Source organism: Rattus norvegicus, chromosome 19, assembly GCF_036323735.1.
Source record: "Rattus norvegicus strain BN/NHsdMcwi chromosome 19, GRCr8, whole genome shotgun sequence".
Lineage (NCBI taxonomy): Eukaryota > Metazoa > Chordata > Mammalia > Rodentia > Muridae > Rattus > Rattus norvegicus.
Genome location: NC_086037.1, coordinates 9,473,756 through 9,489,320, shown reverse-complemented (window position 1 = coordinate 9,489,320; position 15,565 = coordinate 9,473,756). Strand labels below are relative to the sequence as shown.

The 15,565-nt window shown below is 47.2% G+C and overlaps 1 protein-coding gene and 1 long non-coding RNA gene across 10 annotated transcripts in view; one reads left to right on the top strand and one right to left on the bottom strand.

Moving 5' to 3' along the window:
* Window positions 1–3,262, bottom strand: part of Prss54 (serine protease 54) — a 16,842-nt gene extending 13,580 nt beyond the window's left edge. For 5 of the 6 annotated variants that reach the window (XM_039097553.1, XM_006255073.4, XM_039097556.1 and 2 more), the window contains exons 1-2: window positions 2,624–2,763; window positions 2,399–2,492 (exon numbers count right to left, since the gene is read on the bottom strand). In XM_039097553.1, the coding sequence (XP_038953481.1) occupies window positions 2,399–2,459 (61 nt within the window). In that variant the 5' untranslated portion in view covers window positions 2,460–2,492; window positions 2,624–2,763. Of the gene's footprint in view, window positions 1–2,398; window positions 2,493–2,623; window positions 2,870–3,098 lie in introns of those variants that run through there. The other variant, NM_001013888.1, reaches the window with a different exon arrangement.
* Window positions 1–15,565, top strand: part of LOC120098510 (uncharacterized) — a 21,294-nt gene extending 5,729 nt beyond the window's left edge. The window contains exons 3-6 of one of the 4 annotated variants that reach the window (XR_010060551.1): window positions 1,409–1,514; window positions 2,354–3,720; window positions 4,279–4,372; window positions 9,040–9,318. This is a non-coding gene — a long non-coding RNA (uncharacterized LOC120098510). Of the gene's footprint in view, window positions 1–1,408; window positions 1,515–2,353; window positions 3,721–4,278; window positions 4,373–9,039; window positions 9,319–10,075; window positions 12,712–15,242 lie in introns of those variants that run through there. The other 3 variants (XR_010060552.1, XR_010060553.1, XR_005496761.2) reach the window with 3 other exon arrangements.

Genomic DNA, 15,565 nt, shown 5'->3' with positions numbered 1-15,565 from the left:
TGGTGTGTGGAAGCTGTCCCTGGCCCCTTCCCAATCCTTCTCAGCCTCTTTCTTCCAGACGGCCCAGCCAGGTAGTATCCTGGGAAGCCTGGATTTTGTTTCCAGGAGAATACAATGTTGTTTCAATGATATGTCCACTATGTCAGCCTGAGGTTGGGTGGACCTGTATTGTCCTTAACGGTCTATGTTCATACAAGCATGGAGACTGTTAGAACAGGAAGGATCATGGAAGCCAGAGAAGGGAGGAGAAGGCAAGGCCAGAGACTGACTTCCTTATAGTGCTGGGTGGGATGAGCTGAGCCCCTACTTTACTGGTGTCATTCATGACGGCAACTCCATGAACCTTGTTGCTCCCCAACACTGTAGTTCTAGTGCCCACAGGGCTCCCCGGCGCCGTGTGGAGCCAGGGTGTAGAGATTCTCCATCCTGAGAGTATCAGGCATCTACAAGAATCTCTAAACATTGCATTTGCTAAACATTCACCAGATGTGTATTTGCGAAGTGCCCGAGTGCCGACTTCAAAGTCAAGTTAGTCTCTTAATGTGCTGAGATCCTGGGCAAGCCGCTACTCTCTCTGCCGCTGTTTCCTCTTTTGAAGGGTGTAGCCGTGGGCCTAGCTGTACACCACTTGGGGTGGTTGCAAGATCATACAGGAGGTTATGGGAATATGCAAACTATAGCTCTATAAATGACTGTGCTAAGCCTTGGGGCAAAACTGGCAACCCTGTTTCCAAAAATGCAAGCCAACTTCCCACTCGCTCTCAAATCAATGCTTGCTTCTGTGTTGGTGGCCTTGGGTCTCCATGTCATATAATAGGTACCCATAGCAGATCCGGTGCCCCGGACTCCCAGCGAATGCCTTTTCAGCCATCCACCCACCTGTGCAGAGCCCAGCCAGGCACTGGGGTGAGAACTAACAGTGTAGGGATGGGCTTTGAGGATCTGGGAAGGTGAGATAGGACCCAAAGGATATGCTGAGTCCTTAGAAGAGAAAGCGGGAGGAATGGAAGGGCTTCTTCTGGTGGTGACCTGGGATCTTGGCAGCAAAGACATTTCCTAAAGCACAGAGTCTGTTGCCATCTACAGTATCGTCAGGAGCTCAGAGAGGGCTAGGTATGGCAGCTATACCTTTAATCTCCGCACTCAGGAGGCAGAGCCACTCAGGTGATCAAAGCTAGCCTGGCCTACCTAGTGAGCACCAGGATAGCCAATGTTATGTACGTAGTGAGACTCTTGTCTCGGAACAAAACAAATAACAACATAAAAGAAAACAGAGGACCTCTTCATTATGGGGTATCCTGAGACCAAATTTCCAACCATAGGCTTTGCTGGGAGAGCACTAAAGCCCCGAACCACTTCAGAAAAACCAACAATGAAACTCCTTGTCTATGCCTTGGTTTTTCTTTAGAGAAACTGGTGATCTACAACGCAGGCATTAACCAGACCTTCGCAAGCCGAGAACCTCCATGTACGTGACCGCATTCCTTTTTTCCAAAGTGCTACTTGGGTGATGGGTAAGTACCTGGGTAGTAGAGTACTTGTGCACAGTCCCTGCCTTGTGCCTTGATTCCATCGCTAACGCCACGACGAGAAAATTTGGTTCAGAGAGGAAGTGGTTTTTTTTTTTTCTTCTGGGTCTCAGCTATGGCTTAGTGGGACAGGGATGCTATGTCTGGGCCTCTCTTGGTCTCCTTGGCATGGAATTGGAGGAGGCTGAAGATGGTGTGTGTTCTTTCCACAGTGTGTGTGTGTGTGTGTATATGTGTGAGTATGTGTATGTGTGTGTGTGTGAGTTGTGTATGTGTATGTGTGAGTGTGTGTGTGTGTGTGTGTGTGTGTGTGTGTGTGTGTGTGATCTCCCATCTAACCAGTGGCAGCAAAGATGGACAGAACCTACTTGACTCAGATGTCCCTTGTTTACCTGCCCTTTCCTAGGCTGGACTTGCTAGTCCTGAGCAGTCTACAGGCCAGGGAGGAGGGGACAACAGCAGCCACTTTTGCAACCTGGGAAACCCCTGCCGTTGTGGGACTGGTCCTGATGAGGATCACAGTTTGCAGAGCTCAGTGCACTCCGGGTGGGAGAGGTTGAGCTGAGTGTGGGAGGCAGTTCTCACTCTGACCCTTCTGCCCCATAGGCCATTCCAGGCCCTGTTGTTGATTTTCCTGATTCCCACCCTTAGAATTAGATCTACCCCCCTGCCCTGACACTCTGCCTTTCCTAGTTCCTGCCACTCACGTGCTACCCAGGACAAAGGACTGGGGATGGTCTTTCTTGCCCAGTGAATCCCTCTCTGGGCATCAGGGCCACCCTGTTCTCCTGGATGACCCTCCACCCCGCCCCACCCCACCCCAGGCTCTGCCTGTCATTGAACGCTTGGGGAAGGAGCTGCACACTCACTGGCAGATGACGAGTGGGACATGTACAACAGCAGCAGCAGGATCCCTCTCAGCTCTGCCATCCCCGGAGAGAAGCACAGCGAGCACCATGTGAGCTGGGAAGACAGAAGACTCGTGACTCCATCGCCGTCCACGGGCAGGCTCCCCTGCTCCCAGAAAAGGGTGATCCCCATTGTGGACACCTGTCCCTTTTTGCCATCAAGGTTCCCAGATGGAGTAAACTGACCTGTCACATCCCCAGCTCTGGGTTCCGTGCAGGTATGGGCAAGGAAGAAGCTGTCTGACTCCGATGCTTGGCTAGCGGTTTGTGAGATGGCCCGAGGAGAGAGGGTGGTCTGCTTTTTTTTTTTTTCCAGTTGTCTTCTCAAAGCAGCCTGGGGCCCTGGTTGTGCTAAAGAGTTGGTTCTCTATAAAGGGTTGGCTTTTGAATTGTGGAATTCAACCCTTGCTTTGACTCTATAGCCATAAAACACTGCCAAAAGAGAAGACAGGGTTTTGGTGGGAGCTCTCCCAGGGTTTAGTGATGTCTCCCCTCCTATTAAAACTAGACACAGATGCTCTCATGATCCCCATTTTACAGATGCAGAAACTGACACCCAGAGATACTGAGTCACAGGATCAAGGTCGTACAGCAACTAAGCAGTGAATCGGAAGTGTGATCTCAAAACTATCTGAACCCCTAAAGCCCTTAGGAGCATCACCTCACATCCTGGTGCCTCAAACTGTGCGCCATGACCTAAGGAAACTGTGTGCACAGTTCTAAGTCACCATGTTCCCCTCATGACACAAGATGTTTCTTTTGTCCTCAGGATGATGCTTCTAGTTCTTCCGTGAACTATTCCGACTAAAGGAGAAACAAACTCACTGTGGCCTTATGCAGCAGAGCTCTACAGCGGAGTTTCTTCTACACCTTGGGAAGAATGTTCCATTGTGGCGTCATGGTTACCACGGCATCTCTCAGCAAACATTTGGACCTGAGAACTTAAGAGGAACAGGATGAAATGTATGAATTACCTGACCTTGACAGGGTTCTCTTGGAAGACGCCTTCTGGGTATGATTAAGAAGACTTAACCCTTTGCAAGATGACAAGGTCCTTGGTTGCAGCCACTGGCTGCCTTGTGCTCAGCACCTGCCCGAATTTATACAAGTTGCCTTTCAGAGCGAGCATAGCTCCCGTCCCCCTGCCAGGATGGTTTCATGGACACTGAGTCCATGCTACACTACTAGGCAGGCTCTAAGAAGCCATGTGGCCAGGTTGGATCTACTCTCCAGCAGCCTTGGCTTCACGCAACTGCTGGGACTAAACAAGTACTGATGTCATGGTAAGATGTAATTCTGTAGAAACACCGCTCGCGGGCTGCTGGCATAGGTTCTCAGAAGAGACCTACTTGGTGGATAATCGTGGCCAAAGAGGGGAAGTTTGGGGGTAGGGGGGATAGAATGCGGATCCTGAGAAAGCGATGGTTGTCTCCTACTGGCCCCTGATGTCCTCTGGGAGAGGGGTTTTGGCAGTGGGAACTGATCTGGCCATTGTTGGATGTCAAAAATCCCCAAGATCTTTCCTGTGCATTTTCTCACACCCGGGCCATACTCTCCCTGGAACAAAGGAAATGTTTCCCAGACAAGGACACAATGGCTCAGATTGGTCACTTCCTAGCGGCAGCCACCTGGAGGTTAACAGGAGAGTGTGAGCCCAGATGTTTGCAGCCTGGAGATGGTGAGACGTCACCTTCAGTTTCTCTGCTGAAGTCATGGCTGTTTTTATCTGGGGCAGAAGCCGAGATAGGGACTGGGATATAGCAATAGTTGCCCTTGGGAGGGAGCGGAGCAGGGACTGTCAAGTGACCTTTCCTTGAGGAGTCTGTTTCTATTCACTCTAGACAGAGAGCACAGTAGCAGACCAAAGAAATGATTCCATCCAAATCTAGCCTGGTGAACCAGTGTGCTGACTGGGTGTTACTCACAGGAGCATAGGTGAGGGGTTACTTATACAACCATGAACTTTTATAAAACAAACAAGCAAACAAACAAAGCCAATGGTTTTTTTTTAGAAAAGCCCAGCACTGGGGTTGGGGATTTAGCTCAGTGGTAGAGCGCTTGCCTAGCAAGCACAAGGCCCTGGGTTCGGTCCCCAGCTCTGAAAAAAAGAAAAAAAAGAAAAAAGAAAAGCCCAGCACTTTTGAGGGAAATCTTTTCTTTATGTTTATGAAGCAAAGAGGCTGCTTATTGCCCCCAAAGACCCGCATCTGCTCTCTCCTTCCCTCTAGGATACCTCATAGGAGAAAGTAATTGTCTGGCTTTGCAAATCATCAGCTCTCCAGTGCCATGTTCATATCAGACATCACTAATCTAACACTGCACCCTTCTTCTCGGAACAGGCAGTCATTACCAATCAATCAGTCATTTCACAAAAGTCTCATTCATCCTCTTAGGTCACAAAAATAAAATCAAGGACTCATTGTCTCCTTCAAAGAAAAGACAGACTTATTCCACAGCTCCCAGCATTAAAATGAAGATATATAGCCTACTAGTTCAACTAACTTAAAGTATATCAATTTCCAAACTAAACACTGTAAATGATTTGAAAAAAAACCTGAAAAATATGGCTATGATTTGTGAAGCAGAGAAGTCACTTGAGCAAGTACCGAGTTTGTAGTAGTTTGTTTTGCCTTTGGTATTCAACTGTTTGCTTTTTTTTTTCCCGAGATATTTCAAGGTTTTTCTAGTTATGTACGGTCCTGTTCCTCTTGCCTTTTTGGCCCTGCCAACCACCAGTCTAACCTGCGTCTCTATGCACATCCCTACGTTGAACCTTCATCTAACTGGATTGTGTGCTTGGCGGCCTCTGTGTCTGACATCTTGTAGGCAGCGTAATGATTTCAAGGCTGTCCACATTACTGTGTGTATCCGTGTTCCATTCGTTAATAAGGCTGGCGAGTATTCCATGTATTCCACACGTGTAATATAACCACCATCCATTCTTCCCTCGTGAGAGTGCTGTTTCGACTTTGGGGTCGTCGTGAATAATGTAACTAATCGTATTTCTCTGACTTAGGCGTGGGCTTCTCGCCTGTCACTCTCATTACATCTGGGACTTTTCTGGCCATCGTAACTGTGACTAGTTCTGCCTCTTACTCTCTCTTCATTGCCCATATGTTGGTGAACTTTGTGACATCCTGTTCGCTTCTTTGTTTCTCAAGCCTGATGATATCCTGAGGAAATTACTCTTTCCCCTCACTGCTCTAGTCTGCTACTGAAATGCTTTATGGAATTTGTGGCGGGGTAGTTTGCTTTTCAGCTCCAAGCTTCCCACTGGGGTCCTTTTGCATGTTCTAGCTCTTTAGTTACTAATAGCGTCTGTCTGTTTGTTCGCCGTTCCCGTAATTTTATTTTATTTTTTTTTTATATTTAGTTGTTCCGAAAATAGCTAATTGGGCTGTGTAATTCCTCTGCATGCACACCGTCCTTTCTTGGGTCTTTGTGTGTCCCCTGATTCTCTGTCGAAAGTGGCAGCTGGACACCTCAGAGTCCACCTTCCTGTGGACCGCGTGGTTTCCTTTCTAGGCCTCCTCCTGGTTCCGTTAAGACCTTGGCTCCCAGAGTTCTGAAGAACTTAATCCTAATGGTTTATATTAGATTATATTAGATTTCACTTGTTTTAATGGAAGGGCAGACCTTCAGAGTTCCTTACGCTGCCCATGTTTACTAGTTTGCATTATTCATTCATTTCTTCCTGTTGTGATAAACCCACATAGAACCCCCCACCCCCATCCTTTAAAGCTTTGAAGCAGCAGTTTGGTGGCGCTAACATATTGGCATTAGGCAGTATTACCACTGACCTGCAGAGAATTATTCTTCTGAAGCATGATCTCCCTATGTAACTGTCCCAGAAGGCTGGTCTGAAACTTATGTAGACCAGGCTGGCCTCAAACCTGTGGCGATCCTCCTATCTCTGTCCCCTGTATGCCGAATTTACAGGTATGCAGCACCACGTCTGGTTCAAGAGGGTTTTCATCTTTTTAAAAGGAAACTTCCTCCATCAAACTGTAACACCCATGCCTTCTATCAACAGGCACCATTCTCTTTTCTGTTTTGAGGAATCTGACTTCTTGTGGTCCCACACATAATTAGATCCACATGGTACCTGTCCCTTTGTGTCTGACACTTCATGTGCTATCTTTAACGTTTGTGTGTGCCAGGGCATGTGTCAGAATTTCATTCCTTATGTATGTGTACGGGGTGGGGCGGCCGAGGCTGACATCTGGAGTCTTTCTCAATTGTTCCCCACAGTATTCGTAGAGGCAGAGTCTCTCAGTCAAACCCGGAGAGCACGAATAAGGCTCGTAGTCATAGTCAGTTAGCTCCAGGAGTTCCCTGCCTCTGCTTCTGGGCCTTGGGGTTTTAAGTGAGTCATCACAGCCACCTGGGATTGTGTGGACTTTGGCCCTCAAGTTTGCACAAAGCACACTCTATCCACTGAGTATCTCCCGAGATGCTTCATTCCTTTCTAAATACCATATTTTGTCCATCCATCCATTCGTCCACCTGTCCATCCACCCATCCATCCATCTGTCCATCTGTCCATCCATCCATCCATCCATCCATCCATCCATCCATCCATCCATCTGTCCGCCCATTCATGGGCACACATATGGATTTTTCTCTGTCTACTATGAATAATGCTGCTATTAGCCTTGATGTACCTCCGAGCTCTGATTAATTCTGTGGGCATGCATTTACTAACAACAGATTTGTCAACTTGCTTTTGAGTCAGGGTCTTATAACTCCAAGGATGTCCTTAAGCTTGCTGTATAGCAGAGCATGATCTAGAACTTCTGATCCTACTGCCTCAGTGCTGCCCTTTACCATGGTTATATAGTGCTGGTGATTAAACCCAGAGCTTTGTGTATACTAGTTAGGAGCCCTACCAACTGAGCTGCAACCCCAGCCCTATGCTGGCACATTCACAGGCACACATACCAACACACACGCACGCGCACGCTCGAACACACACGCATGCACGCACACTCATAAATAAATAATATAATAAACTTTTTAAAAGGATTCAAAAGCTAATAAACCAATTTAGTAAAATTGCACGACTATAAATCCAATAGACAAAGCTATGGCTGGGGATGTGGCTCCGTAGGCAAGGGGCTTGCCATGAGAACCTGGGAGGCTACGTTTGGATCCCTAGAACCTGGACACCACTGGCACATACATGCCTCTCATCCCAGCATTGGGGAGAGACAAGAAGATCCCAGGGCTTGCTGTTCAATCTAACCAAATCAGCAAGCTCTGCGTCCAGTGAGAGACCCGGTCCCAAAAATTAAGGTGGAGATCACCTGGCACCAACCTCTGGCCTCCACATACACACACACACACACACACACACACCACATACCACACACACACACCACATACCACACACACACACACACACACACACACGGCACACATACCACATCACACACACACACACACACACACACACACCACATACCACACACACACATGGCACACATACCACATCACACACACACACACACACCACATACTACACACACACACACACACGCCACACATACCACATACCACACACACATACCACACATACACACACACACACACCACATCACACACACACATACACCACACACACCACACACACACACCACATACTACACACACACACACGCCACACATACCACATACCACACACACATACCACACATACACACACACACCACATCACACACACACATACACCACACACACCAAACACACACACACACACCACATATCATACACACACAACACACACACACACACCACATCACACACACACCACACACACATACATACCATATATCACACACACACACCACATACTACACACACACACACACATGCCACACATACCACATATCACACACACACACACACCAAACACACATACACACCACATACCACACACACATACCCACCACATATCACACACACACACACACAACACACACACACACATGCACATAGGCTCATGCATAGGCACACACATATGTATGTACACACGCATTTTGACACACACCTGAATATATACACAGAGAGAAAGTTAGCAGTGTTTCTGTACAGTAACCACAAACTACGTGAACAAGGAAATCAAGAAAACAGTCCCATAACAGTAGCACAGAGCTACTCAGGAATAAGTTTAATCAGAAAGGTAAACATTTATCAACTGAAAGCCATGAAACAGTAATGAAAGGAGACTCCAATGACTGGGGAAATAGTCTCTGTTTGGGGGTTGAAAGAATTAATGTTAAAATGTCTAGTTCCTAATCTACAGATTACATGCAATCCTTACCTATCGAAAATTGAAAGGTATGATGATGATGATGATGATGACGATGATGATGATGATGATAGCTGTAAGCATGGCAACACATTCCTTTAATCCCAGCACTTTAGGGGCAGAGGCTGTGAGCCTCTATGTTTGAGGCTGTCCTTATCTATAGAATGAGACCCTGTCTCCAAAACAAAATCTGTGTCTTTTTTTTTCATTAAAAAAAGAAGCAAAAATCCTAAAATTCAAATGGAACTACAGAAAATCCTGAATCAAGCTTTTTTTTTTTTTTGCCCCCCAGATAACAAAGGCCTGTCACTATTTTAAAGTGTGCCGCAAAGCTATAGTAATCAAAACAGTGTGGTACTGGAATAAAAATAGGCTAGTAGAAGAGCGTAGAGCCCACGCACGTTTGTGGTCAATTGATCGACTGTCAACCAAGCAGCCAAGAAAACACCATGAGGAAACAGTCCTTTTAGTACACGCTGTGGGGGGAACTGGATATCCGCATGCAGAAGATAGACCTTGTCCTCACACAGGTATCTCAAAATGGATTAAAGCTTAAGCATAAGGCCTGAAACTGTGGACTGAAGTTTGTAGAGGGAAATATAGGGGGGAGTTGACGTTTTAGAACTTTTTAGAACAGGGCTCCAAAGCATAGACACAAAAGCAGAAAGTAGACAATGGGCTGTGAACGTCGTACGGTGCCAGCCTACGGAGAAGAAAGCAAACGCAAATACTCGCAAAGGAACTAGCAGGATGAAGGTGGGAGCGCGCATGCGCAGATGTGCATCTGCCGAGGGGGGGTAACATCCAAGGCACCTAAGGAGCTCAACCCACTAGTCAGAAAAAAAAAGTTATATCATTCAAAACAAGTGGACTGAGACCTGGGGTCATGGCATGTGCCTGTCATCCCAGCAAGCACTCTCTCCGGAGGCTTAGGTGGGACTGCAAGCTTGAGGTCAGCCTGGCATACACTGAAAGACCCTGTGTTTAAAAAACGAATACGGCAACTTTTTAAAATTTGAAATGGCCGAAGGATCTGGGTAGATATTTCTCAAAAGAAGACATACAAGTGGTTGGCAGGTATACAGAAACCACTCTCAGTATCCCCGACCATCTGTTAGGACAGCTGTTTTAAAAAAGACAGGAGACAAGCAAAGAGTGGTAAGGGTGTGGAGAGACAGAAACCCCTGTGCAGAGATGGAAGGGTTTAAATTGGCGTCGCTATTTTGGAAAACTATGTGGGTCCCTTAAGAAAGACTTAAAAATAGAACTCTGCCGAAGGAATGAAATCTGAATATCAAAGACATAAATGCATTCCCCTCTTCTTACAGTGTGATCTGAAATAGCTACTGTGTGGAATTAGCCTAAGCCCATTTACAGATGAATGGGTAATGGAAACCTGGTATTTATGCACCCTGGAATATTACTGGGCCATAAAGAAGGCAATCCCGCCATTTGTGACAAGTGCTGATGAATCTGTAAGACATTATCTCAGGGAAAGAAGCAGGCACAGAAATACAGTTATTTTATAACATGTATGCGTGGAATCTGAAGAAGCCACAGAAGCAAGGAACAGAATGGTGGGTTCCAGGGGCTGGGGTGAAGGGATGGAGGGAAGCAGGGCTAGGCTATGCCCCACACTGCCTCTGCCATCCATTCACAGCCTCCAGAGAGGCCCAGCTTCCAAAAGGTCCGTAATCGGTTCCCCAAACAGCACGCAGCAAGGTTCGCGAGAGAGCTTCTGCAGGATGTTTCATACTTAAGCAAAACATTTGTCCGCGGACCTTTCAGTTGTCACCAATTTTTAAAATATGAACCAACAATTCTGCGGCAAATATGGTCCCACCCGTCTTGGTAGGATTTCCATATTTTCCATGTGATGGCATTGTCTCACTTGAGACACTATCCCAAGTCTGTACCGGGAGTCTGTCTTCCCGGGCCGAGTTCTTCCCAGACATAAACCAACTTGTGTTATATTTCTCAATGGCAACAACCAAAGCCCTGAAGGAAATGGAAAGATGCCTAACCACGTTCTCCCGGGGCTGTGAACTGTCCTACCTCGCGCCTCCTCTGCTTCCGCGGGACTGGCCATGGCTCAGTAACACTTGGGACCTTCAGTGCTCCCAGAGGAGGTTTAGAGTTCCCTTAAGTGAGAGGCTCATGGCATCCGGCCACCAGCTGGTGCTTTACAAGGAACAAAAACTGCTACCAGCCACCACCCCCAAAGGATCCCTTTGCTAATTAAGTTGCTGGCTTTGAGGCTAAACCTTTCATCTTAAAGAAGACAGGATTGAAGACCATAGACCATGTAGGAACCTTGCAGAGTGCTGCACAGAGCGGGAATCTGCAGCTACAGGATGCGGTGCAGTTCAATACCTGGACCTCAGAGAGACCATCACCATGGAGACAAGAAAGCCAAGAGACAGGAAGTAGAAAGTAGAACTGATCTTTTTTTTTTCCTAAACACGTTCATGAATAGATCACTTTAGAAAATGTCTGACGGGCTATACATAGCTGAATCTCCTGTGGCAGCGAGTTAAGGATGTGGGGGTGGTGGGATGGAGAGAGGCCTCTTTTATTTTTGGTTTTATTCGATTTTGTACTTTTCCTTTAATAAGTTTGTGCTGCTTTTTTTTTTTTTTTTGGAGGGTAAGGGACATTTATGGGACACAAGCTGTCATCCTGCCAGCCTCTCTGTAGTGTCCAAAGCAGCCCAGATACTTTTAATAACGTTCTAGTGTAAAAAAAATTGGGAATGAAGATTTTAGTTTATGTTTCAGAAAATCCATGATGGTTTTGGCGTTGATCAGCCAATAAACCTGTATTTAAAAAAAGGGTGTGTGTGTGTGTGGAGAGATGGCTTGGCAATTAAGAGCTTGCAGGGGACCTGAATCCAGGATTCCAGACCTAAGCACCATCACACCAGGCAGCTCACAACCCCAGGAACTCCAGCTCCTGAGGGGCCTCCGTGGGCACGCGTGCTTATATGCACACCCCCACTCACAGACACACACACACACACACACACACACACACACACACACACACCCCTACATGCAATTTAAAATAAAGATAATCTAAGAAAAGACAGAGGAGGTTTTTAATAAGAAGAGCAGTCGAGATGTCCCAGGTCCCTCCGTGGGTCCCCTGTTGCTGAATAAAGCAGCCTAGAAGTCTGTGTGTGGTGCACCCGTCAGACTAGCTTGCTGAGATGTTGTGCCTTGACGAAGAAACAGACATCTTCAAGTGCCTTGCTACCTCACCTTACTGAGCCCAACAGGGATGACAGAAAATTAGGGGTGCCTATAGCTCAACTGACAGTTGGGGAAAGGCGAGAGGAATGTTAGATTGCAGCTACTCTCAACCAGGCACCGCAGGCCCCACCCCTGCCTCTTTGCCACGCCCCCAAGACTTCCTGCTTGCTGGTGGGAGTGTGTGTGTGTGGTGGGGGGGATGATATGCCCTGCTTCTGCTGTGCCCTGTCTCCTTCAGCCAACCTCCTCCCTGCTGCCGGGTACCTGCCTTGTACATCATAGTCTAGGACTTCCCTCATCACCCACAGGCAAGAAGCAACCCTGCAGGGGTCACCAAGTCATCGGCAAGTGCTAGCCTGCCCGGTATCAGTCACTCGGTCGCTCCCCTCCTCAGTCAATCACCTTGCCACAAAAATGTCCAATATGGCCTCACATTCCTTCCCTTCTGGATGATTCTCTAACCCTGTCCCTAATTCTCCAGTAATTCTGTTCATTTCTTAAAGTCAAGTCTTTAAGACTCAGATTCCGGGCTGGAGAGATGGCCCAGCGGTTAAGAGCACTGACTGCTCTTCCAGAGGTCTTGAGTTCAATTCCCAGCAACCACACGGTGGCTCACAACCATCTGTAATGGGATCCGATGCCCTCTTCTGGTGTGCGTGAAGACAGTGACAGTGTACTCACATACATTAAATAAATCTTAAAAAAAAAAAAAACCCTCAAATTCCATCACCATCTAAAAGTAGCTGCCACTAATAATCAATATACAGAAATACCTCCTTCATTTAACTGTCACCACAAACCTGAGAGACATAGGTACCATTTTCTTCATTTATAGATGAGGAAACAGGCACAGAGAGGTTGAGATCCAGGATCAGGACCCAGGTCTCATCACTTAAGTCTGAGTGCAAATAGCAGGCACCATCGGAACTGCGCGCGTGTCTCTCATGTTGGAATAGGATAGTCCAGAAGAAAGGGCTATGTGTGTGGTCAAGAGAACAAGGAAGGGACAGAGAGGGCCCCGGGGAGGGAAATTGACAGGAGATAGGGGGATAATAGGGAGGTTGGTTTGGACACCCACATCCCCAAACATTTACATCTTCTTTCCCTTAACACACGTTAATCAAGTAGCTGCTACAAGCTGACCCAGTTCCGGATGAATGAATCAGATGCAGCTTCCCACCTACAAACTTCTAATAGAAAAGACATTTAAAACATGCATGCTGTGCCTGGTGACATGGGCTGTAATTCCAGCTACTCTGGAAGCTGGAGTGTGAAGATCACAGTTCAAGACCAGCCGGGACAACTTAGGAAGCCCCTGCTTCAAAATAAAAATACAGGGGGTGTGGGGCTGCGGAAAGACGGCTTAGGGGTTCATAGCACCTGCAGAGGCTCAGTTCCCAGGTGGCAGCTCACCTGCAACTCCAGTGTTAGGGGACCCAGTGCCCTCTATGGCTTTCATGCGTACCACATAGACATGTAGTGCACTCATATGTGTAGACAAAATAGTATCAAATAAAAAAAATAACATTTAAGAGGTAGGGGCTGGAGAGATGGCTCAGTGGTTAAGAGCAGCTGTCACCCTTGGGGAGGACCCGGGTTTGTTTCCCAGCCCTTACTGGATGACTCTCAACCCCTGTCACTCCAGTCCCAGGGGACCTGGACACCGTCTTCTGGCCTCTGAGGGCTCTGTGCATACATGGTGCATGTAAAGTCAAGCAGGCACGTGGATGTATATGAAAACGTCTGGAGTCTGGAGAGATGGCTCAGTGTTTCAGGATGCTTGCTGTTCTTGCAGAGGACCTGGGCTTGGTTTCCAGCATTTCCAACTCCAGAGGAGCAAACACTCTCTTCTGGCATCTGTGGGAACTGCATGGATGTGGTGAATAGACGTGTAGCCAAAACACCCATATGCATAAGAAATAATTTAAAAAATAATGAAAAAAAACTTTTGAAAGCTAAAGGTGTGGGCCCTGGAGAGAAGGCTCCCTGATCAAAGGTCCTGTTGCTTTTCAAGGGAACATTTGGTTGTTACATTCCCATAGATAAAAGCTCTAAGTACAAGGCCCTGGATCCAGTACTTAGAGCAGCGAAACCAAAGCCCCACAGTCGTACAGGTACAATCTGTGTCCATGGTAAGCACTAGGAAGAAAAGCCCAGCCAGGGGCGAGCTGCATACGTGCTATTGCAGATCATGGCGGGGAAGGGGTGAGCTGTTGCGTGGATAGTCTTGAATGATAATAGTCTCTGGAATAGGCCAGGAGATGCCAGAGACTCTGAGTACAGAGGTCAAAGTGGAATTTATGGGGATGTGATTGGCTTTGAGATATATTTAAAAGAAAAAGAGGAGAGAAAGAATCCAAAGACACCAAAGACGGAGCTGCCCTGATTCTGTTCTCTCTCATCTCATCTTGTGACACCAAACCTGGATTCCTTGCCACACACCTGAGAGTGACCTTGAACTTTGAACCTTCGGCCTCAGCATCCCAAGTGTTGAGGTTACAGGTGTGTGCTATCAGGCCTGGATTGTGACCTGTTAGGGAGCCAACCCAGGGCTTCACATATACCCACATACCTATGCTGTGTGAGTATGGTGTGTGTGTGTGTGTGTGTGTGTGTGTGTGTGTGTGTGTGTGTGTGTGTATGTGTGTGTGTGTATCAAGGTCTTGGATAATCCCATTGAAGTTTTTAACTTTTTTTAGGTTACCATACAAAGTAACAGGCTATAGCATGGCTTGTTCATATATGTTGTATTTGGGTCTTATTCGCTCTCCTCCCCTTGCACTCCCCCTCTCTGGCTGCTCCACCCCCTAGTTCCCCACCTCCATTCTCCTCCCAGTTAGTTCCTGCTTCTGCTCTCCTATTGCAAATTTCCATTGCCTTCTTGTTTCCCACTACACACACACACACACACACACACACACACACACGCACGCACGCGCACGCACACACACACACACACACACACACACACACACACACACACGAAGGTGCCATGCAAGCTTCCAAAAAAGGGAGCAACCCACAGTACTACCCAGCGGCGACACCAGTGAGTCACCTTAATAACCAGCTTGGCGAGGAGTGGCATGCACGCTTTGGCAGTCCCCAACAGCTCTCTAATTGGATTTCAGATCTTTTCAACAAGATAGAAACCATTGTTTTTGGAGGAAAAACTACAGCCACTAATTTACTAAAACCATTATGATCTCCAACGACAACCTATAAACACTTGTCCTCCTACCCACAGGTAAGTGTGGTGTTCACCCCACCCCATCCCCCATCAAGAGAACTTCTCTGCGACAGATGGAGACTGCTAGAGAAAACCACAACCAATCAAAACCCAGAGTTGTGGATCCCAGTACCAGCGGAAACATGCAAGACTCTCCTGCCCCTAAGGCTCAGGGAACACTGTAGAAGAAGGCGCAGAGGACTGGAGAGATGGCTCAGCAGTTAAGAGCACTGACTGCTCTTCCAGAGGTCCTGAGTTCAAATCCCAGCAACCACATGGTGGCTCACAACCATCTGAAGACTGTAACAGTGTACTTATAAATAATAAATAAGTAAATAAAA